The sequence below is a fragment of the Bombyx mandarina genome, chromosome 16, assembly GCF_030267445.1.
Source record: "Bombyx mandarina strain Sakado chromosome 16, ASM3026744v2".
Taxonomy (NCBI): domain Eukaryota; kingdom Metazoa; phylum Arthropoda; class Insecta; order Lepidoptera; family Bombycidae; genus Bombyx; species Bombyx mandarina.
In genome coordinates, this window is record NC_143222.1 from 11,780,726 (window position 1) to 11,804,358 (window position 23,633).

The following is a 23,633-nucleotide window of genomic DNA, read 5'->3' on the forward strand; positions in this document are numbered from 1 at the left end:
CCTGAGCACTATAATGTTCTATGTTCTTCTTCAAGTGACTTCTCTGACTCCATGGTGCAGCAATTAGCGCCCCGAACTGTTGGGCCGACAGTCATGGATTCAATTCTTCCATCGGACATAACAATCGGGGGACGAACAGGTTTGTTCGCTCTTTAAACTATATATATATACAGTTTAAAGTATATACTTATATAAATAATACATATATGTATGTAAATCAGTATCGGGTTCCCAAAGTACAGGGAATTCTAGCTTGAGGCCAAATGATCGTTAATTAATGATCGTTTGTCTTATAACCGATATTAACTTAGAAAAAAACGAGCTCTGGAAGAATTCTCAGCAGCAGATAGTGATTTCGCAGAGCCTCTGGCACTTCTGATATCCAGAAGCGACTGTGTCCTCATGAGATCATAAGAAATTTTTACGAAGGCGGTATAAAACAAATTCTAAGCTTTCCGATCTTTCTCTATGTATGTACCTTCAAAATAATATTGAGGAAACACGCTCATCGTATTCTACATTGGCTACATTGGAGTTTATTTTTTAATGTATTGGGAAAAAATTTAAAGTGTCTTGCGATGTGTTGATGTGTATCCTGCCTATTTTTCCACAGTATGAGTACCAATAAAATTAATTTGTATAGTTTGCTTCGGTGAGTCTCGAAAAATTTATTTTCTAATTGGCAACTTAGACTAATGTCGTTCATTCTGACATTTGATATATGAACATTTTGACAGCAAATTCAAAACAAAAGTCCCTTGATCGAAAAAGTTATTTTGATTTTAATAATTTTAAATAAAACGAGTCTTACATTTCGTAGTAAAATGGAGGAAACGACAGATTCATTCAATCAACAGGCTGCAAATTCAATCATTAATTTCCTCAAAACAAATGTCCCTAAAAACGAGGTCCAAAAAATTGATTCGGAATTAAAAACCGAACTCGTTTTTGCGAAAAAGCGTAGCAAGCAACAAAAACGTAAACCAATCAAGAAAAAAACCAGATGTTTGACTCGTAAAGAGAAAAAAACACTTGGATTTTACAATATTCCACGACACAGCGTGAAGTACGAGGATGTAGTACAGATGAACAAAATTTGGTTAGAATATATTACTGAAGTCCTAGCGATGGACGACGGTGTACCAGAGCCAAATAGTAAAAATTGGGAAACGTTAACCTTAAGTTTGTATAAAGCGGACTATCATGGATGCATGTTAACGGTAGTCCGTTCCAAATGTCCAAGCTTTATCAATAAAACCGGAATATGCATTATGGACACAAAGAACACTTTTAAAATTGTCTCCAAAGATAATATTGTGACAACTATACCTAAAAAAGAATGTGTATTCGAATTGTATTTGAAAAAATTCAAAGTTACATTATTTGGGAAGCTGGTGTGTGCAAAACCAGCTGAACGCTCTACAAAGAAAATCAAAGGACACTTGCATCCTGATTTATGATGAAAATACGATAATTTATGTATCAATCCATTATCCTATTTTTTTTCCACCTTATCAGCAAAATATTTTTGCTTGTTAATAGAGAATAAATAATAAAATATACACATTTTGGTAATTAGTTCTTTGAAGTTTGTCGATAATATTCTAATTAGGTATATAGCGTAGTTTTAAAAGAGCTTTAACATATTATTTAAATGAAAGTAAGGATGTAAGTAGGACTAGGGTTTCTGAATAAAGAATATTCTAAATTTAACTGAAGTTTTTTAATTAAAATATCTTTCAATATTTAGTTACAAAAGTTAACATTTCTATAATAGGAAATATTTTAAATAAATAGAAAATTTGCTACACCGCTTTCAAAAGACAAAAGCCAATAATTAATTTTATTGAATGGAGGGATTTGTGTATCTAATCTTTCTCAATATTGTGTGACAATTGTCTATATTACCTGTGCAAATCTCTAAATACATCTGTAGAGGTAGAACTTTTGGTGAATTTATTTGTAAAAGTATCTTTTTTGCTGTTACTAAATCCCCTCTTAAAATATGACACACTGCAGCCTTAGCCCACACAGATACAGCAATCATATCCCTCATTTGATACGGCAGTACTGAAACTAAGTCATGAATTGTTGGTGGATGTAGATGCTCCACAGCATCAGCTATTCGATCAAGATTTATGAGAGCTTCAGCTGCATATATGTGAGCCCATGCTTTATGACTACTAGATGCATCTGGTTGAGCTAGTAACTCATTGGCACTGACAAGAGCCGCTAATGGATCTTGCAAGTGCAGTAATACATAACTTTGTAAAACGAGGGCAGAGTTCTTGAGTTCGCTACGTTGTTTCCAGGTTATTGGGATACCTGGTGGTACTTGTATAAGTGATGCAGTTACATCCGTTGGAGGTTCTTGGTTGGGAAGTAGAGTCATAGCATTCCGTAGACATAGTGCAGCAAATTCCAGTGATAATGATGGTATTGCAAAAGATTCCCCAGATGTGGAATATCTTGCTTTTATTTCTTTTGAGAGTAAGACTCGTGTGTGGGGACCACTGCCCAATTTCTTTACTGTGTATTGCTGAGCTTCTTCACTGCAACATTTCTTTACACAGCATTCAGCTAAATGAAGCCAAATTCGTGGGTTATTAGGAAAATGTCTAGCAGCTTCAACTAGGCACTCAAAAGCACCTTCTGAATTATTTGTACCTAAAAGTGCTAACCCCAAATTGTACACATAAAGTGATCTATCTTTACAAGATATTAATTTTTCACTGTCCTCACACTCCATAGCTTTCAAATGTTCTTTTATGGCGTGCTGAAAATATTTTGAGGCTAAATATGGTTTTTTAATTGATAAATATATGACACCCAAATTATTATTTACGGCAGACCATATTTCTTCACCTTGAGTTTTCATATCATAATTGTACTTTAAGGTTTTGTAATATCCCAATATATTAGCTGCTTCCTTTACATTACCATTGATGTAATGTTGCTGTGCTATAACAAATATGTTCTCTATGGAGTCAGGCTTAAGGTTTAATTTTACTTTTTGGCCAACTAATAATTGAGCACGTGATATAATCCTTTCAAATAACTCACTAACTTCATTATTAATTTTTAATGGCTCGCCGTGGTTCTTGGCGATTTCTATAGTCTTATCATAAGTACGTCGACATATTGTTGCTTCTAACATAAGTAAGATAATTTGCTGTAGTAATCTCGCATCTTTTATGCTCTTAGAACTTAATAATTTCTCTAATATGACAACACATTGATAATAATAACGTGAATGGAACAGAATAACCGCGTAATTATACAACAAACAGGGTGAAGTCATATCCTTGACTTCGACGTCCAAATAATTTAACCCTGATAACTGTGTAATGGCATTTTTGAATTTTTCCACATTCTTCATTTCTCCAGCCATAAACTCTACAACGGCTTTGTTGTGTTGAACCCTTTTATTCGAAGTTCCCACAAGGTTTTCCAAGTCGCTAAGATGTTGTAATGCCGCTGTGTAGTCCTTTTTTAAGAAACATTGGTGAGCTAAAAAAGCAGGTTCATCGCGATCTTTGTTGTTTGACATTTTTTATTTGTTGATTGTGTCTGATTTTAAATGTAGAAAAGTAGTTTTCACTTAGTTTTCAAGAATATTTTGTTTTCTCTTAATTTACTTATTAGAACGATGACGTCAATGTCAATGATGACATTGCTATTGTCACATTTAAACCCAACCGAAAGTAAGGTATCAAAAATGCACAAGGACAACAAAAAATTTGAATCTTATGAATTGCATTTGCAAGCTAAATGAAAACTTTCGATCCTGAGTGTTTTATTTTCTTTTGTTTTATTTATTTACATATTAGTCCATTATTGGATGAAGAGTTCACAGCCTATCTGATATTAAACACCAGAGCTCTTATTTATCAAAACGTGATTACCGTTACCCACGTTGAGACATGATGTCAAAGACACAATTATTATTGTATTCGCATTCTTCAAAGCGAAACGGTTACGGGCGTTGGGCCGTGTAGGGTAAGTGCTGACATTACGCTAGACCAACTGTTCGAGATTTTATTAGAGTGAAAACAATACCGACAAAAGAACCAATAATTCGCGTCACTAAAGTCTAATCAGGATACAAATTGAGGGAGTCCATATAGAGCCCCTTCTTTATTTCACCGTCAAATCGTGTTTTATGTAATTAACACCACAGTTGAAACAATAGGAGTTTTATTGTTGTAGCGGCATAAGCAATTCTAAGTTGTTATATTATATTAGTTACCTACCTATTATACACATTATATTTTATTTTTCGTTTTTAAATTTTCGGCGGTAAAAAGGTCCCGAGTCACAGACTGTCTTCTTTTTTCCACCTCTCGTACGTTCCGGCTTACGCATCATAAAAATGTGCGTTCTTAAACGCCACAAAATCATTCATCGTCACACATACTAATATTACATCCATACTAATATTACAAACATGAAAGTATATTTTTATATGTTTGTTTGTCCTTCTTTCAAATGGAAACGATGCAATGGATTGGCATAATTTTTTAAAAGTAGCGGGATGCTAACAGCGTGATATAGGCTTTTTATTCGAAAAAACATTTCATTCCTACGGTAAAGTACATTGAGACTTTTCATTGACCATGCAGGAGAAACCGCCGATAACAACTAATTTAACATAGAACAAAAACGCTTTTACTATTTAGTCATTTGATAAAAATGAAAGGAAATAAGTAGTAAATAAAGATTTCTATCGAATTTCTCATTAATTAGGATTGTCTCTCAGGTATTTCAGTGCGCTTATCATTCTTATCTCTTACTTATATCTTACTCATTATCAGTATGAATCATTTTAAAGAAATTATTAATTAAAAGGACTCAAACATTTAAAAAGTATTTAAAATTACTTTTAATGCAACAAAAAAAAGTTGAATTGGATTGGATTAGATTCAATCTAGAATTGTTGCGCTAAGTTTGTTTATGGGGCTTTTTCAGAGATGGATGGATCAGATGTCACTGTGGCCTAAGGATAAGACGTCCGTAGGACGTTTTGTGAGCCTACACGGGTAGATATCACCAGCCTGCCTATTTCTGCCATTGTACTATAAAAAATCTGAGACTTAGAATTCATATCTCAAGGTGAATGGCGACATTTACGTTGTTGATATCTACGGACTCCGGTAACCGCTTAACATAAGTTGGGCCTAGGTGAGCTCGTCCAAAATAAAAATAAAACGAGGAACGAAATATGTGAATTGTTTTATTTTGTTTCATTTAGGGTTCATTCAGGTTTAAATTTGTAATCACGGTGGTTTATTCACTGTTTAGGGTTCTTCGAAAAAGAACACTGAAAAAGGCTACCTATAAATAACCACCATTTTACAGATTCAAATTCATATCAATCGACTAAAGTCTTACATTAATCAACTTCATCTGATTTCGCTTCTATAATTTTTAATAATAAAATTATATAATAATATGTAAAAAGATAATTTAAGACTTCGCTTCAAAATCTCGGTACCAGATCTTAAATCTTCAAAAAAAGTGTGTGTCAAAAAATAAACATAATGTGTGTATACCATAGACCTATATAGTAGGGACACGACATATTGTTCTATACGTACAATCGCTTATATAAATAGCACCCATTTTGAAGGCACATACATAAACATATCGTTCTTACTCAGCACTTTAACTCGCAGGAAAACAATATAACAGTATTTCTTTGCGTACATAAAATGAAACATGAATATACGTAAATATCTCCGTCTCCGTCTAATGAGGCCGAAAATCCGCCATGTTTAGCGCGCCAAATGTCATTGTCACGTCAGTTCGGCCGTCTGTTTTGGGTTGTACATTATTTATTGACTATGATATCGATTTAATATGATTGATTATATAAAATTTCATAATTTATCATGCTTAAAACATACAAAAATAATAATTAAAACGTATTTTATAGGATCTCAAGAAAGTCGATGTCCTAAAACTATTATCTATATGTATTTAAATTCATTATGGAGCCCTCATCCGAAAAATCCATTTTTCGGTCGGAATCTATTGATCATGACACTAATCATAAATACCACTTTAAAATATGTCATCAAAACATATTTAGACATTCTGTTTAGATATTTCGGGAAAAAGGCTACAGACAAAATCTCTTCGGAACTATTTAAATAAAATAGTTTTATTCCGCAGTGAGTAAAACACTATTGTAAATTTGTTAAATATTTAATAATTAAGTGATTTTAGAGAGGAAGTCACAAGGAATGACGTTTGTAATTAATGAATAAATGTTCTGTAGGTGTTTTTTTTTTCACGCGGTCCCTTGATAAGTTTAAAATTTGAATCACTCTCAAGCGAAAGTGATTCAAATGGTGCGGCGCACCTTCCTTGGGGTGCGCTGCGGTAGTATGTTACGGACTTTAGAGTCAGCAAAACAATTAAAATAGATTGTAATAGTCTAAGAAAAACACGTACTCAAAATACGATAACATTTAGCATGCTAGAAATGGGCTGATGGCTTTGAACTACGCCATATCTTTATGTTTTGCGACAAACGACAACTTTATAAAATCAGTGTAGCAACTTTTAAAAATCATCATATCGTTTACTTGGCAAATTCGAAGGACGAACTTGTCTTAGATTTCACCCATCTAAATCATATCATATTTGCACATAACAATATACCTACTTACTTCCCATTAAAGTATAAATTCTACAAATAAATAATACTCAACAATATTTAAAATAAAATGAGCCAAGAACGTTTATCGATAAAACCTGATAACATTGAAATCTTTTGTACAGCACTAAAGCCGCCATGTTTTGTGGCCAGATGACGTCACAGCGGCACGAAATTTTGGTTGACGTTTCATTTCCATTGGTGTATACTATATAGGTCTATGTGTGTGTACAATGTATGACAATTGACAATTGAATTCAATTGATTTATTAAATTATTATAAATGTAATTATTAAAGTTATTTAGTACGTACGTACCTATGTACATATTTATATACCTCGAATAAAAACCAGTGCTTTTAATAAAGCAAACAATCCTTGTTAAAAAAACAACAAAATAATAAATTAAGTTAAAAACATGGCAATGTTATCGTTATAGTTTTATGATATCATGAAAATAAATAAGAAAATCAAAGTCTGATGCGCTACATTATAATGTCTCGTCGTACGATATTCTTGTTCGCGGCGGCTGTCGTCATGCTGTATTTCTCAATAATCTTGTTTATGTTGAGTCCTCTACACGGTACGAAAAGTGCCTATTACGGCAACAACTATATGAATCATTTCGGCTTTCGACAAATTCCCAGCGTTAACTGGTGTCATGAGTTGCGTTGGCAGTCGCCGCCTTCACCGCACGTTGTTGCCCTGGCCTCCTACCCAGGAAGTGGCAATACATGGTTCAGATATCTTCTACAGCAAGCCACAGGTAAGATCAGTCAGCACTGGCTTATCATTGGCATATAAAAAGACAAGGTACTCACTTTGTCAAAAATATACTGTTCTAAGTTAGACTCACATGCTGTTAGCTTGTTTATTATTGAAATTAGTAATTATTTTAGGTATAGTCACGGGCTCTGTGTACATGGATTATGGACTTCGAGTCCATGGTTTCCCAGCTGAGAATGTGACAGATGGCTCAGTGCTGGTAGTTAAAACTCATGAAGCTCCACCTGCTCATTCTGACAAGTTTAAATCTGCAATATTACTGATAAGAAACCCAAGAGATGCGATATTGGTAAGATGCAATATACATTACTTATTACTTCACATACTATGTATATATGCAACTGTTTCAGTTGACTTATTAATGCGAAACTTAGATATGTTTTAATCAAAATCAATAACAGATGGAATATGTAGTTTTCATTCTCAATTAATTAATAAAGATATCATCAGTATCATATTTATTTGTATCAATAATTATCAGTACATCATAGTGTAGGAAAAAATATTAAATATTTTCATTACGACTCCGTTTTTTTAATAAGAATTGATCAATAATGGGAAATGCTAAGAAAACTACTTACACAAATCAACATCATATAATCATGACAGAAAAAAAGCTATATGTAGGTACTTAACAATTATAATGAAAGTGTAACAAATGATTTGTAGTTGTTTCTCAGCAGCACTGTCTATTGACTATGCAAAGACTTGCAGTTGAACTTTCTGGATAAGATAAATAGTTTATGTACCATATACTCTGTTTTTTTTATTATTTCAAATGAATTGGTATGGTTTGTGTATTTTAAATTTAGGTCACCCACTAAATTCTGTCAAATGCATATGAGTATTATTGTAATTTGTACAATTTAAAATTTTGTTTATTCAGTCTACAAGCAAGTCGTATACAGCAGTGAATCTATAGGCTGATCATGATAATCATGATGTTGAAATAACTCACAATAGACATAAAATAACAAAACATCTGTAAATGAATTAGTTCTGAAATTAATAAATAAAGCTTTATTTTGTTGTTTTTTATGTTTCCAGTTTGTGCCGCAGTGTGTACGCATTTAAGGCATTTGAGAATGTTTCATGTGCACTCACCAAGACTCGTACATTATGCTTTGGCATGTTTTAAAGTAATTATTTTATTTTGCCAATATATTTTCATTTCATAGCTTAATTTTTATCTTAATGTGTGCTATGTGTTAAATGTAAATATTAGAAAAGTGAATTAAAGTTATTGTTACATAGAATTCTTAGTCTATAGAAAAATTCAATTAAACCCTTGGTGCCGATGTCCGGTCTATTTCTGCCACAAGCACTAGCTATAACAAATTTTAGTTTATGGGATGTGTTTGCTAGCCACCTTTTTTATTCTATTGTGATCAAAGCCCATAGACATGACATTGAGACATAGATTGAAGTCACAAATCACCCAGAAGAAACAGACTGTATGAGCTCCACGTGCTGCCATCCATTCCTCCTTAGCACCGATAATTAAGCGACTCTAATGACTGGAACTCGTATACCAAGGTGAATCTAGTAACCGCAAACCGGAGTGCAACAGGATTAGCAATACATCCACAAATAAACATTTTATTCCCAAGCGTATATTACGTCTAGTATGGTTCATGTTTATTTTACTGGAGGTAGGACGTCTTGTGAGTCCGCGCGGGTAGGTACCACCACCCTGCCTATTTCTGCCGTGAAGCAGTAATGCGTTTCGGTTTGAGACGTAGGGCAACCGTTGTACTGTTAAAACTGAGACCTTAGAGCTCATATTTCAAGGTAGATGGCGGCATTACGTTGTAGATGCCTATGGACTCCAATAACTTAACATCAGGTGGACTGTGAGCTCGTCCACCCGCCCAAGCAATAAAAAAAAAATTGGATCTGCATAATAATTTAAGTATTATCTGATCTATTAGTTTTTTCTCTTCCATACCATTTTTAAGATAAGTTATTACCCAGAATTAACTTTTCTACGCTGGTCTAGCAGTTTTACGTGTACCGTAACAAAATTAGCAAAATATTCGAATGTCAACAGGCGGATTTTAACAGACTTCACAAGGGTCACATCGGCACTGCTCCTAAGTCGGCATTCAAACGAATATCGCACGAAAAAAAAACTGGTACGTTGATGATTGAAAGACATGAGTGGATGAAGGGGATATGATACAATTTGTTAATTTTGATAAAACGGGCAACAATCTTTTGGTACTTGTACTTTTTGTTCGTACATAACTCCTTCGTCACATGCAATTTCTAAAAATAGCCTTTAAACATGGTGTTTTAAGGTCTAATATGGTTTATAGGCATGTCAATGTAAAAACTCAAAAATCTTAAATATGGTACTTAACCCTTTCGTCCAATCATGTCTTCAATTGACATGATTAATGTCATTTGAGATCCTCCTCTCCTCCCGATCCATTAACAGTGCTTTTAGGTACCTCAAGCACCGGTCACCGTCCTCGCCGATCCCATCGCTTGCGACGAAGGGCTCGACGAGTAAATTAACCCATAGACACAGCCCACTGAGTTTCTCGCCGGATCTTCTCAGTGGGTCGCGTTTCCGATCCGGTGGTAGATTCTGGGAAGCACAGAGGCTAGCGTTCGTGTTAGCAACGTCGTTAGGTTTGAGCCCCGAGAGCTCACCTACACACTAGGGCAACGTTGATATACTCTCAAGGCTATCAGCATATGTCTATGGGCTCCAGTAACCACTTAACATCAGGTGGGCTGTGAGATCGTCCACCCATCTAAGCAATAAAAAATAAATAAATAAAAAGTAGGTAGGCCGGTGACCGGTGCTTGAGGTGTTTAGGCCATGACGACTTCAAACCCTCAACAATTCTGTTGCTTTTATGAATAACAGCAGAAGTGTTGTAGTAGAATGTGTACTCTTTGAAGAGTGGTGGTGGCACGTGCGCCGCGAGGTGGTGTCGTGGGAGGCGCTGCACAGGGCCTGGCTGGCGGGGTTCCGCGGCGCGCTGCTGGTGCTGCGCTACGAGCAGCTGGCGGAGGACCCCGGGCCGCCGCTGCAGGCCGCGCTGGCCTTCCTCAACCGCACCGTCCCGCAGGTGGGCACCGCGCGGAACACTTGCGTCTCATGAGGTTCTTTGTACGGGTCTGGACATAATGTGGTGTTTTCAAATCTAGCGCACATTTTGCATTTTGTTTTGATCGATAATAAATTTAATTGCTTATACATCACAGCTATAATAATATAGCATGTTTCAAAAACGTAGTTTTGGAAATCGATATCGTAATGTTTATTTCTTGTGTTGATAGGATGTAGGTAACTCGCGTATGTATCTAGGAATTATGAACTTTAATTAGTAATCATATTATATTTATTAATTTTCCTTGAAAACTACAAGTACTAAAGCAGTAAGCTAATTAATCACCATCGAATTAAAAGACTTTTAATATTGTTCAATCAGAAAGATGCGTCATATTCTTATATGTTATGCCTCGTATCTAAAACTCATTTAACAAGGAGTTTCTATTCTCCCCCCCCCACCTATTCGTTGGTAGCCTAAGAAGCTATGTACGACGGGTGCGCCGGGTAGGTGAGCTCACGGGCTCAACCTGATAGAATTTGCTAACAATTGTTTCTCTTCCACCAGGAGAGCTTGGAGTGCGCGCTGGCGAACAAGGAGGGTATTTACCGACGCCGAAACAAGCATCAGAACTTCGATCCCTTCACTCCGCAGATGTACGAGCTGCTGGACGCGGCGCAGGCCAGGGTCGCGGGGCTGGTGGCGCGCCGCACGCGTGACGTCACCACGCGCCCTCCCACCCGGACTTAACCCCCCGCCACCCCCCGGCGACCCCCCGCACCCCCCCGCACCACGGCACTCGCGGTGTAAGAGTAATCAGGTTGTGTCGTCCCAAGGAAAAATATCATTAGTACAAAAAAAGAATTTTCTAATTATCACTTTAGGATTCGTTAATGACTAGATTTTTATATGACGTTTTTAGAAATAGTCTGCATTTGTAGTACTTTCCCTTTAAACCACGTACTTAAGATTTTGTATTGCCAACTGAAAGAAATCTGGGATTGCCAATGTAAAGAAATCTTTAGACGACTTCATGTCGATCTCTTTTGGATCTGAAGTACTTAATTCGTTCTTAACTTCGTTGTAGTGTGTTGTAAGTTTAATTACCAAAAACCGATCAATGGCCTAAATAATATAAAAAATACAAATGAGTTTAGATGAATTTTTTATTTAGTAAATACAAATATCCAATGGCGACACTTCACCAAACATCACCAGTGTCTTGTTGTATTGAAGTTTAGTGTATTTTAATGTAATAATTAATATATTTAGCAAGCATTCCAAAGAGAAACAGTATTATTAAAAAATATATCGAGAGGTGAAAGTCTATTTGGTTTAAGTGACATTTTAGCAACATTACAGGAAAGACATGTTTTTTTTTTTATTGATGCACCTAACAAATTACAACTATAGAAATTATAAGTTTAAATATTTAATATAACAATCTGGAATTCAAAACAGGTGCATACAAAAAAAATATAATATATAATTGATGTACATGTATGTATATACATACACACTTACACTAACACAAACACAACCGCACGCACACACACTCACCACATAGTTACTATCTAATCAAATTAATTGTAATATATCATTAACTGGACAATATTAATTATTTGAGAATATGTTTAACATTATTTATTAGCTAATTTAACATTTAAAGTTTAAAATTTAAAAGTGAAAAAATATCATAACAACAAGACTTCCTCAGCTATTTCAATAGATTAAACTTAATTGAAGTTTAATTAAAAACATCGAACTGTTGATGCTAATATCTATATATTAATACGTGAAGCAAAAACGTTGTATCCCTTTTTACGAAAATTGCGCGGACGGAGGAGTATGAAATTTTCCACACTTATAGAGAATATAGAGAAGAAGTGCACAATGCTAATATTTTTTAAAAATAATGCATAAAGATACATTAAATCGATAAAGAAAACATTACACACACTACATACCATGTATTTGACGCACACACGCATGCATACTATTTATTGTCAAACTTTTGTTCTTGACGTCTGTTGTCAAATTGAGAATAGATTAAATATTATTTGTCTTTGTTAATATTTTTTATAGTGTAGTCTTGGCGAAATTTGTGATTATAGAAGTATAAAATACAATCATAATAGTGTACAAACTTACAATTCCAATTAATTATAGTCGAATTTCGACTACTGCGGGACTTCTAGTTATAGAAAACACACCTTTGATTACAAAATGTAGTGAAATGTCTTTTAAACCAAAATACCCATTCACTTCTCAATATATACTATATATCATTTTGTTTATTAAATAAAAATATATGTACCATTGACATTAAGCGCCATACAGAATTTCTATTGTAAATTTTGTTTTTATACATTCTGTTATTATTGTGCTGTAACTAAATGCATTTTTATTTGTTTAGCTGTAAGTAGGGAAAATGTGTTTTTGTTTTTGATGTCTAAATTGTTGATTGTTAGAGACTTTTGTTATTAGATGTTTATAAAATAAATAAAAATATATTCAATGAATCATCGAAATAAAACCCTAAAGTTCAAATAATGGCCTACTTAGATGAAAGAAAGCCTTAAAAGCGTATTTAATATAAAACATGTGTAATTCGTTAGAATTGAAGAGTGCGGAGTCTTTATCAAACAAAACGTGGTAATGGAGATTGTAATAAAGTGTAGTATGCGCGTGTATTGAAGAAATATTTTAAATTTACTTTTAAAAAATCTAATTTTACTGGTGGTAGGACCTCTTGTGAGTCCACACGGGTAGGTACCACCATCCTGCCTGTTTCTGCCGTGAAGCAGTAATGCGTTTCGGTTTGAAGGGTGGGGCAGCCGTTGTAACTATACTGAGAACTTAGAACTCGTATCTCAAGGTGGGTGGCGCATTTACGTTGTGGATGTCTATAGGCTCCAGTAACCACTTAACACCAGGTGGGCTGTGAGCTTGTCCACCCATCTAAGCAATATTTTTTTTTAGATAATGTTAAGTTTAAAGATAAGAGATAAGACATGTTCAAATTTGTCGTTGGGGGTTGAGAGATGATGACTTTAATGGGCGAAGCTAGTGTTCGTCTACCATTAATAAAAACTGGTGCGCGTGCACTTGATAGAAGTGAAACTTCAACGTATCTCGACAAATAACATTAGCTTAGAAAGAAGTTGTTAAGGGTCCGTTCACGCGGACCGGCTCGGAGAGGGGAGCAGATTTTTATGACGTTGGAAACAAAGTTTTGAGTAATTCTAATAAAGTTTATTTTTGCATGTGCACTATTTGTCATTAAGAGTGCTTGAACGCGCTGCGTGTTAAATAATAATAAAAGATACTGACCGACTCCGATTGTGCGCTCTTTGGTGGCCAATTCCAAACGTACACGATCCGGTATGTGTGAAAAAAGCGGGACGATAATCTCTGAGCCGGCCTGTGTGAACGGACCCTAATTAATGATATTGCTATGTAGTTGTTATATGAAATCCAATAGATGTCGCTAAACTAAATAACGACCTAACTCGCTTTGCCTTTCCTCTTCCACGGTCGAGTGGTTTGCGAGACGCGCTGTCTATTTTCTCACTCTCGCTCACCCTAAATTGTATCTTTTCTCTCTAGCCGTAACGAATCTCGCGAGATAAATTGTAGTTTCAACACGCCTAAAGAAGTTTCAGTTCAATAAAATATAACTGCCCGATTCCCAACCAGGTTTTGTTGTCTTAGTCATTCTTTACCTAATAAAATCCAATCGCATACATAATTGTTTATTAAGAAAGCTATAGCCGTAACTAGAATCACATTCTTAACTCGTAGACTAGAGATTCATAAAGTCATATTCTTTAGATCGAAATGTAATGAATATTACATATCACTAAAATTACAATTATTTAGTATGGAGGGTAGAGGTAAGGAGAACCATCTCAGTTTGTGAAAAGTGTCCGTTAAAATCTGCTAAATAAGGGTGGCGCTACAGTAGCTACCGGGTAAATTTAAAAAAAGGTGCTGAAAGTTATTAAAATAAGATAGAGAATTAAAAAGGGACGAAAGAACTATAAACACTACAAAATCACAAAAAATATTTTATTTAAAGCTGATAAGAAAATGGAATCGATGTCTCCACGTTTTACCATAGCAATAATTTTAGTTTACATTGACGAAATTAGTTTGGAGTACGTAAACACGTGAGGTCTTGTGTATTACACTGTCACTAACTACTCTAGTCATTAAATATGTATATTAAATTTCCTAACTCAGCGTACTTCAATCAGTTAACAACTGCTCAATTCATAGTATACCCTGTGCCTATACTATTTTTGAACTGTTATTTAGTACTGAAAGTAGGACACTTTTCAAGATTCTCCCATATGAAACGGTTCTCCTTACCTCTACCCTCCATATTATTCAGCAAAGAAATGTTCTTTTATGTTGGATTGTCGCGTGAAACCTGTCTGGAAACATCCACGACCCCAACCCTCCTCCCCCCGCTGTGTTCACGGAAACCTTGAAGCTACTGTCACGCCCTACGATGTTACCTACTATAGGTTTCGTGAAACTTTTATATCTAGTGTAAATATTTATTTGTAATATATTTGCTTCAGGAGACTAAACCGAATAATTATATTTCTTTGAATAATGAATGAAGTTTTATTTTATTACTTGCGGTTTGAAAACTGAAACTAAGTTTTAAGATTCGTGCTTCTGCATAGAAAGAGAGAGAGCTGGCAATACTGAATGTCTCTAACAGTGGAATTCTGGAGTCGAAGTGAATTCATATCGTTTTTATTTTATCTTAAAACCCTCAGGTCTCTTAGTATGATATTGTCATACGCAATTAAGAACTTAGTATTTATAATCTTTTTTTTTTTGTATAAGTAAACGAAACTTTCCGTGATTTTAAATAGTCGAGGTTGTGTGCTCTATTATAAAAGACCTCTCATAAATAAATTATCGACATCTGCATAACTCGGAACTTAACCAAGCAACGTTATTTAACTGTATCTGTGTAAAGAGAAGTTGATGTCCTGCCGGCTGTTACTTGAAGTTGGTTAGCTACTGCATGATGCCCTCCACGCTGATACTTAGGGGGTCTTACGTGTAGGTGTAGAACAGGAACGACCCGGTGCCAAGTCCAGCAGAAACGTCAGTGGGAATCAAAATGAAACATAATGCAAGTTAAAACTAAATATGCTTTATTTCACATCGTGTCATCGGTTGGTCGCCCGGACTCGCTCGGTCGCGGCGCGCCAACGTATAAAATATACACATAACAATATCCGTCTGACAAACAGTTCGTTGGTTTATAACATCTTAAAAGCGATTGGCGCGTTACCGATTTACGGCCCCACGTTTTGTTGTAAGCATACTGAGATGAAGGCAAGTGTTTGCGATTAGAAATATCGCTCACGTATCGACTTATATTGACGCGTGACGTAAACCAGTTTGACTATGAGCAATCGTGAGCGCTCGTGAGTTATAGCGAGTCTAAAAGCAAACACGGCCAGTCTCGAAGCCCGGTTTCGTATAGCATGTGACATTGGCGGCCAACATGGCGCCCGACCGTCGACAACAAACACAGAGCACATAATGCATAGAAGCGCTACGTTGCGTATTGTAGTTCAGATTTATAAAATATAGGTACGCAATATGATTTGAAACATCCGAAGTGGATATAACTGCGGGAGGCGCTTCACCAATTACAATCATCGTAAAATTTGACTTCTAAACAACGACGTTTTAAACTCTTAATACATTATACATTAAATAATTATTTTTATTATCACAAATTAAACGTAAATACATTGTATGAATTAAAGAAAAGTCGTTCAGACCGTTTATTTTGCACACATTAGTCTATAGTTGTATACCGAATGCCTTAATGACAACTAATAAAAATGTAATGTAAGAAAAAAATTATTAAAATTCTCAGCAATTGAAATATTAATAATAAATTAACGAGTTTTCTTTGTAATGAAGTCACTACATACACACATCAGTCATTTTAAACATTTATAATATTATTATCGAAAACGTGTCGCGTGCGTTAATTAGTCTATGACACGACAATCGAATTTAAAAAATGGACGCGCTATCGATATCTCGCTCGCGCACGTTGCCGCGCACATACCTCCGTCCTTGTCTCGAGTGTCGCCCGACGTGGCGTGAAACAAAACAACTGTACAAAACTAGTTTAATAGAAACAAAAATAATAATTAAAAACTTTATTTTACAAAAAAAAAAAAAAAACGAAGAGATAAGTTTTATTATACAAAATGTCAGTTTGTATTCTTTGGCCCCGACGCGTGGGGACCTTCGTTTGACCATAGAGTTCGTTAAAATCATTATTATAAATACGGTTATTGTAAGTGTGGGCGGGCCGTGCCGCGCGGGCACTCGCGATCAATAAAACATTAAACATTTTACAATTAAAACATTTCTTTTATATATATATATATCTTAATAACGAGTGCCATTTAAATTACTTCATATTAGGTAACACGAATTTCCTTTATATTTTTATATATAAGATATATATATTTATTAATTATAATTTAATTAATTCAGCCTTCGCGTACATTTACTAAAATCATTTGTCCTTGTCTCGGCGCGGCCGCGCTCACCCGAGCGCTTTATAGCTTCTTCTTGAATTCGTTACGTTAAGTGATGTGTATGACCAAAAACTTTGGTATCGATATTCTTTTCTTATTTTTTATTTATTGCTTAGTTGGGTGGACGAGCTCGCGCCCACCTGGTGTTAAGTGGTTACCGGAGCCCATAAACATCTATGACGTAAATGCCGCCACCCACCTTGAGATATGAGTTCTAAGGTCTCAGTATAGTTGTAAGTTCTGAAGTCCATAAGCGCTCTGGCGGTGAGGGCGGCTGCGGAAACGATTCCCTAATTTAAACTCTCGCTTTAAAACAACGCCTTGAATATTTCTTAAACGATAAATGCTTCGCGTCCCCCGGCGCGGTGCGGTCCGCGGACATCGACAATGGACGCGCCTCGCGTTCATAAAATTAAACAATTGTTATGATAATTCATAAGGTCAAGTGCAGTTCGTTGGGCGCATGGGGTCAGAGCTGCAGTTTAACCACACTTGAGGTTCTTATGTTTTACCTGTCATCATCCCCGGCGGCGACCCCGCGGCGGGACCGATGGGTACAAACACGCTTTCGTGTTTCAACACGTCTCAATGGTAGTGGTGACCACACGACGGTCACCGTCCGGTTGAGATTGACGTTAGAACGCACACGAGTTGTTCGCTAGGCACCCGCGTGGTCGCCTCTCGTGTCGCGGACTTAGAATGTCCGTTAGAAAAGTTTGAGTCAAATGAGGTCTTCATATTACTGTGAGTGTCTTCATCGTTTTCTAACGCAACACATTGTAAGTCCTCAGTACGATTTGATTTATGAATTATTCATAATAATAATAATGAGGTATTTCGTTCGTACAGCAGTGCGGGCGTCGCGAGGGGGCGCGCGGGGCTGCGGGCGGCGGGGCGGGGGCGGGGCGGTCACCGGGCGCGGCAGGGGGCGCACATGCGCACGTGCCCCCGCGACCCCCACGGGCTCAGCTCGGCACACGACCCGCAGAATATCCCACCGCACCGTCTGCGAGGCAACTTTATAGTTGTACTGGTCAGAATGTGTTCCACTAGAGACGACTGGCAAATATTGTGTGTACATTATATAAGAACCATAGTCCAGTCATTTAAGCTTAAATTAGGTAAGAATCTCGGAATTCGAGATACCCAACTGTAAGTCTGTAAATACTTGTATATTGACACCCTTAAAGTTGTCTCAAAACCTACATATTATGGTCATGTCATTAGTGTAAATGGCAATATAATTATATTATGATTTAAGTTTTTCCCTTAATTATTTTTTAATTTTAGGAAACGGTTATCAGTATTATTGAATAGATATAGATTTAATGCACGAAGAAAATGATAAAATATAATATACTAGTTAATAAAAATTGACAAATATTTATAATCATTGATTTATCGATAGTTCATCAACTATATATGGCCCGTTTTCGACCGGAGGCACCGGTTGACCTGAAGTGATGCTGTGACCGCGCGCTCTCCGCCCTATATCTCGAAAACGGTTCACCGTATAAAAAAATTTTTTAAACAAAATTTGTAGAGGATTTTGTATTCTACAATATTGATAATAAATAAAAATAGCAAAAAACCCATAATAAATGAGATATTTACAAAAAAAGCGCAAATAAAAACCCGATTTTTGTGACCTTTGACCTTGAAATTGAATAGTTGCGTACACCCTACCATACGTAGGTTTTGAGACAACTTTTAGGGTGTCAATATATAAGTATTTACAGACTTGCAGCTGGGTATCTCGAATTCAGAGGTTGAACTTACTATAATGACTGGACTACTATCCAAAACTACAGTATGCGCGCGAGTTCATGTCCATTGGGGCCAGAGGAGACGCGCGGGGGACAGCTCGCCCCGCTTTCCCCCACCTCCCCGCAATTGTCTGACGTCGAGTGTTGTCCTTGACGGTTGCGACGCGCGTTTATCGATATCAAAATTTTACGCTAACGCTATTGTTTTAACTAACCATGACTACTCCGCTCCCAACAAGTTCAGGTAAGAAAAAAACCTACTGAAAAAAGATACATACTGTTTCCGACTCTGATCTGTCGGTTGTCTTTTCATTTGATAGTGATTGAATTGGAATTTAAAAAATATTTTTCTCTATTAGAAATAAACAAGTAATTACTTATCACATTTATTTTATTTCATAAATTGCAAAATTACCCTTAAGTTACATTAAACCAAATTGACAGCTGTTGACTAAATCGGCAGTTATTATCGACATTACCGTAATTAACTAGGTCACAGCACTACCGCATTCCTTTGGATGGACATGAACTCGCGCGCATACTGTACGTGTTTGTGATACTTCTGCAATGTTTTTTTTTTTTGCCCTTGTAGGCAGACGAGCATACGGCCCATCTGATGGTGAGTGGTTACCGTCCCCAATGGACTTCAGCAACGCCAGGGGCAGAGCCAAGCCGCTGCCTACTGCTTAATACTCTCCACAAGCCTCGTTTGAAGAGGGGGGGCGGCGACAGTTACCTGCAGTGGTGGCGCCTCCTAGCGAGCCAGAAGTGGTGGTGGCAGTGCTGGCAGCGCGGCGCCGCACTGTCGGGCAGCCACGTGACGCCGCGCGCCTCCTCGCCCACCTCCACCTCGGACGCCGACCCGCTGCCGCTGCTCCGGCTGCTGCGGCTGCTGCTCGACGACTGCTGACACAAAGCGGACTTTATGGCGGGAACGCGAGGAGTGATGATGTGTGATTTGTTTTATTTTGTCTATTTAGTGTTTCTTCGGATTTAAATATGTAATAATGGTGGTTTATTAACAGTTTATTATCTGTGAAAGCGCACAAATGTGGGAAAATGAAACAAAGCCGTTGGACGTAACTTCTCGGGATCTTCCAAAAAGTCCACTGAATCTTAGTAAATGACCAACATTTTACTGAGATTATATTTCATCCCATATCATCTCAATTCATTTTAATTAAATTCATCCCAGTTGATTAGTGTCTCCAATTAATCATCTTCATTTTATTTTACCCCATAATATCATTTTTTATAAAAATATGAATAATAGTAATTAAAATAAGACATGACTTAAAGGTCTGTTACCAGGTCATAAAATCTCTTAAAAAAATGACACAAAGCGAACCGTCAGCCTCGCCTGCGCACCGCGGGGCAGGGGCGGGGCGGGGGCAGTACGTACCGGCGGCGCGGCGGGCGGCGGGGGGCGCGGCGCGGGGGCCGCGGGCGGCGGGGAGGCGCGGCGCAGCGCCTCGCGACACTCGCGCAGCTGCCCCGTCAGGTCCTCCACCACTTTCTGAACGAGGAAACATCACTTGTGAGTTGGCTGCAGGCGGGGGTGCCGCCATCATGCTTAGCGTGACGGTATCGTTTCAATCAAAAACTCAATTTAAACTAATAATAGAAATAATATAGTATTTAGAGTACCTATATATAGAGAAATAGTTAAAAATCACCAAAACAGTTTATAATTTGTATAATTATTTTTCTATATTTTTTTTAAATTTAGGATATAGTAAGTCGTTGCAGCGTTAACGTGAAACGCGTACCTTTTGATGTGTAATGATCTGGTGCAGCCGCTCCTGCAGCGGGTCGAGCGCGGGGGGCAGCCCGTCCGGGGGCTCCGCCGCGTCCCACCAGGACGTCGACGCGCCTGAACAATCTAATGAACAACAGAAAATAATTACGAATTACAAAATTAACAGGAACATTAAATAGGGTCATCAACTTTGTTTCATCATAGCGGGTTACACTTGGAAGAACAATTATTAAAAAAAAAAATTATTGCTTAGGTGGGTGGACGAGCTCACAACCCACCTGGTATTAAGTGGTTACTGGAGCCCATAGACATCTACGACGTAAATGTGCCACCCACCTTAAGTTCTATGGTCTCAGTATAGTTACAACGGCTGCCCCACCCTTCAAGCCGAAACGCATTACTGCTTCACGGCAGAAATAGGCGGGGTGGTGGTACCTACCCGCGCGTACTCACAGGAGGTCCTACCACCAATTGTGATCATGATTATTTTAGCTTTGACAGTTGTTCTCCATAATTCGCGAACTGAGGCATAGCGCACGCACTCGTTAGGTGAGGTTTTAATAAAGTTTTTCACTTGATCAGTCCAGCACTTAGAACTTATATCTAAAGGCGGGTGGTGCATTTACGTCGTAGATGTCTATGGGCTCCAGTAACCACTTAACACCAGGTGGACTGTGAGTTCGTCCACCAATCTAAGCAATAAAAAAAATATATCAGATTAGAGATATGTTTTAGCATTTAAGACAGAGTCAATATGAAAATGTGTAGAGTGGCTTATATTTTTTTTTTCAGATGAGGCTAGTGTGCTGTGTGTGTACGCACCGGTGGGGGGCCGGCGCGGGCGGGGACACAGCGTGGCCTGCGAGGCGCCGCGCCTCTCCCCCTCGCACGAGCTGGACGAGCTGCCGCTGCTCCACGCCGCGCCGCCTGCACGAGCACTGGGTTAAGTTTACGGAGATCCTTCTGTACGTTACACTAAAGCTCAAATCTAATTCGACGACTGCTACTTTCCATAGAAATACTAATAAGTACAGTGTGCGCGCGAGTTCATGTCCATCGGGGCCGGAGGTGACGCGCGGAGGACAGCTCACCCCGCCTTCGCCCGCCCCCCCGCCTTTATCTGACGTTGAGTGTTGTCCTTGACGGTTGTGACGCGCGCTATCGATATCGAAAATTTACGCTAACGCTATTGTGTTATTTCATTGTGAATAAACCATGACTACTCCGCTTCCAACAAGTTCAGGTAGAAAAAAACCTACTGAAAAAATGTACTGATTTCGACTCTGATCTGTCAGTTGCTTTACATTTGATGAGTAATTGAATTGAATTAAAAAAACATTTTTCTCTACTACAAATAAATAAGTAATTACTTATCTTTTTTTCATAATTTGCAAAATTACCTTAAGTTACATTAAACCAAATTGACAGCTGTTGACTAAATCGGCAGTTATTATCGACATTACCGTAATTAACTAGGTCACAGCACTACCGCATTGCTTAGGATGAACATGAACTCGCGCGCCTACTGTAAATAGGCAATAATTATTCTTAATGCGAACATTCACGAGTTTTCTTCCGAGGAAAATATTTAGATGTTCCTAAACACCTACCGTTAAGTTCGACTTCGAGAAATTTGGCGGTGACTTCCTGTACACTGTGAGCAGGATCGACGTCAGCGTTGAGGTCTACATTGAGATCGCTGTTGAGGTCTGCATTGAGGTCGACATTGAGGTCTGCATTGAGGTCGACGTTGAGGTCGGCCGGTAGCGCGGCAGAGGGCGCGGTGTCGGTGGGGCTGGAGGAGTGCGTGCTGGACTCGGACACGGAGCGCCACGTGATGCTGATGTGGCGGGTGCGGCCCCCCTCGCGGCTCGCCTGGGGACGGGGGGCGGGGGCGGGGTGAGCCACTTATTTATTCTAATTAATCATAACAAGTCTCCGTTACTGGTGGTAGGACCTCTTGTGAGTCCGCACAGGTAGGCACCACCACTCCGCCTATTTCTGCCGTGAAGCAGCAAAATAAGCAATAAAAAATAAAAAAAACACTGACACTGTATGAGAAAGTGTGCTTTTTTGTTAGGACTTCACGTATTAGCTATACTACTGGTCACATGAAAACTGCACAGAACAAGACATATGCCCGTATCTTTAGACGTTTCGTAAAATAGTCCTCCACTCTTAACTCATCCGATGATGCTCGAGACTTCCCTCCAAACTTACTCGAGTTTGGTATTTTTAGTCGACCATTACAATATTCCTCAACTGTCCTCGAGTGAGGTAATAATGATGAAAATTTGATCAAGCTAGCATCAAGCCCATAGAGTTCTGTAGTCTATGGTCATTGTTTAATGTCAAAATTGTCAAAGTCAAGTTGCCGCTGTCTGTTTGACACTAGATGAACTTGTTTGATGTTTTGGTTGCTGAGTTATTCGTAAATATGTGTGCGTGCGGTAAACCTGAAAGTGTATTATTTATTTTCTAACCTATTATTATTTTAGATTTCGGATCCGGCTTTGTATTTTTATTCGCCGCTTTTTTGTGATTTTGGTTGCATCGTGTTGTTGAAGTGCTTTTCCACAACCACCAGTTTATTATTATATAAATAAAACTTATAATCGCATTGACTTTATTTATCAGGTAGTAAGCAAAATATGTCTCTTATGTAGGTAAATAAAATAAAGAGTTTCAAATGTCTAACCTCGAACTATTTACTTTATTAATAAATATTATCAAACTTAAATTATCAAAATATGCGGGAATCATGCACAGATCCAGGCCATTGCACAACAATATCATATATTTCCATTTGCGGTCCACATACTATTTGGACATCGATAGAAAACCAGCCTTGAGGAACGTTCAAGGTACGTCGCGACGTACCTTAACTTGACAGTTCGGTCACTTCACTCCGGTTAGGAAATTTTTCCAAGGACGTTTGAGTGGAGTTTATTTTTACGACTAAGCATACCAAAACGCGCGTTGGAGGTTGAGTCGAGTCGAG

The 23,633-nt window shown here is 37.6% G+C and overlaps 4 protein-coding genes across 12 annotated transcripts in view; 2 read left to right on the forward strand and 2 right to left on the reverse strand.

The window, feature by feature from the left end:
• The first annotated feature begins 710 nt into the window (after positions 1–710).
• On the forward strand, positions 711–1,713 carry Pop4 (ribonuclease P/MRP subunit POP4). Its single transcript, XM_028171028.2, has one exon. It carries the CDS (start codon positions 825–827, stop codon positions 1,458–1,460), a length of 636 nt encoding a protein of 211 aa, XP_028026829.2. The 5' UTR covers positions 711–824; the 3' UTR covers positions 1,461–1,713.
• Positions 1,709–3,700, reverse strand: LOC114240478 (CCR4-NOT transcription complex subunit 10). Its single transcript, XM_028171026.2, has one exon. It carries the CDS (start codon positions 3,548–3,550, stop codon positions 1,844–1,846), a length of 1,707 nt encoding a protein of 568 aa, XP_028026827.1. The 5' UTR covers positions 3,551–3,700; the 3' UTR covers positions 1,709–1,843.
• A 3,100-nt stretch (positions 3,701–6,800) lies between these two features.
• Positions 6,801–13,026, forward strand: LOC114240460 (WSCD family member AAEL009094). 4 transcript variants are annotated; one of them, XM_089733769.1, is made up of 6 exons: positions 6,851–7,426; positions 7,560–7,735; positions 8,494–8,585; positions 9,497–9,581; positions 10,360–10,529; positions 11,079–13,026. In XM_089733769.1, exons 3-6 carry the CDS (start codon positions 8,532–8,534, stop codon positions 11,259–11,261), a joined length of 492 nt encoding a protein of 163 aa, XP_089589895.1. In that variant the 5' UTR covers positions 6,851–7,426; positions 7,560–7,735; positions 8,494–8,531; the 3' UTR covers positions 11,262–13,026. The 4 variants fall into 4 exon arrangements, with proteins under 4 accessions (XP_028026809.2, XP_089589895.1, XP_028026807.2 ...); XM_089733770.1 differs by having other exon boundaries at positions 7,150–7,426; positions 7,548–7,735; XM_028171008.2 differs by lacking the exon at positions 8,494–8,585 and having other exon boundaries at positions 6,801–7,426.
• A 2,644-nt stretch (positions 13,027–15,670) lies between these two features.
• The window catches only part of LOC114240441 (phosphatidylinositol-3,5-bisphosphate 3-phosphatase MTMR3), a 110,779-nt gene continuing 102,816 nt past the window's right edge, over positions 15,671–23,633 (reverse strand). For 4 of the 6 annotated variants that reach the window (XM_089733767.1, XM_089733765.1, XM_089733762.1 and 1 more), the window contains 6 exons: positions 22,243–22,507; positions 21,455–21,559; positions 20,643–20,755; positions 20,276–20,389; positions 19,610–19,776; positions 17,197–18,113 (listed from right to left, as the gene is read on the reverse strand). In XM_089733767.1, coding sequence (XP_089589893.1) covers positions 18,017–18,113; positions 19,610–19,776; positions 20,276–20,389; positions 20,643–20,755; positions 21,455–21,559; positions 22,243–22,507 — 861 coding nt within the window. In that variant the 3' untranslated portion in view covers positions 17,197–18,016. Of the gene's footprint in view, positions 18,125–19,609; positions 19,777–20,275; positions 20,390–20,642; positions 20,756–21,454; positions 21,560–22,242; positions 22,508–23,633 lie in introns of all 6 variants that reach the window. The other 2 variants (XM_089733764.1, XM_089733766.1) reach the window with 2 other exon arrangements.

What these genes read in the sequence shown, in the direction of transcription:
- LOC114240478 (XM_028171026.2), bottom strand. Translation starts at nt 3,550, where the DNA reads ATGTCAAACAACAAAGATCGCGATGAACCTGCTTTTTTAGCTCACCAA.
- LOC114240460 (XM_028171006.2), top strand. Translation starts at nt 7,141, where the DNA reads ATGCGCTACATTATAATGTCTCGTCGTACGATATTCTTGTTCGCGGCG. An exon ending in TCTTCTACAGCAAGCCACAG is followed by an intron (nt 7,427 to 7,547) that starts GTAAGATCAGTC and finishes TATTGAAATTAG; the next exon opens with TAATTATTTTAGGTATAGTC. An exon ending in ACCCAAGAGATGCGATATTG is followed by an intron (nt 7,736 to 9,496) that starts GTAAGATGCAAT and finishes GAATGTCAACAG; the next exon opens with GCGGATTTTAACAGACTTCA.
- Pop4 (XM_028171028.2), top strand. Translation starts at nt 825, where the DNA reads ATGGAGGAAACGACAGATTCATTCAATCAACAGGCTGCAAATTCAATC.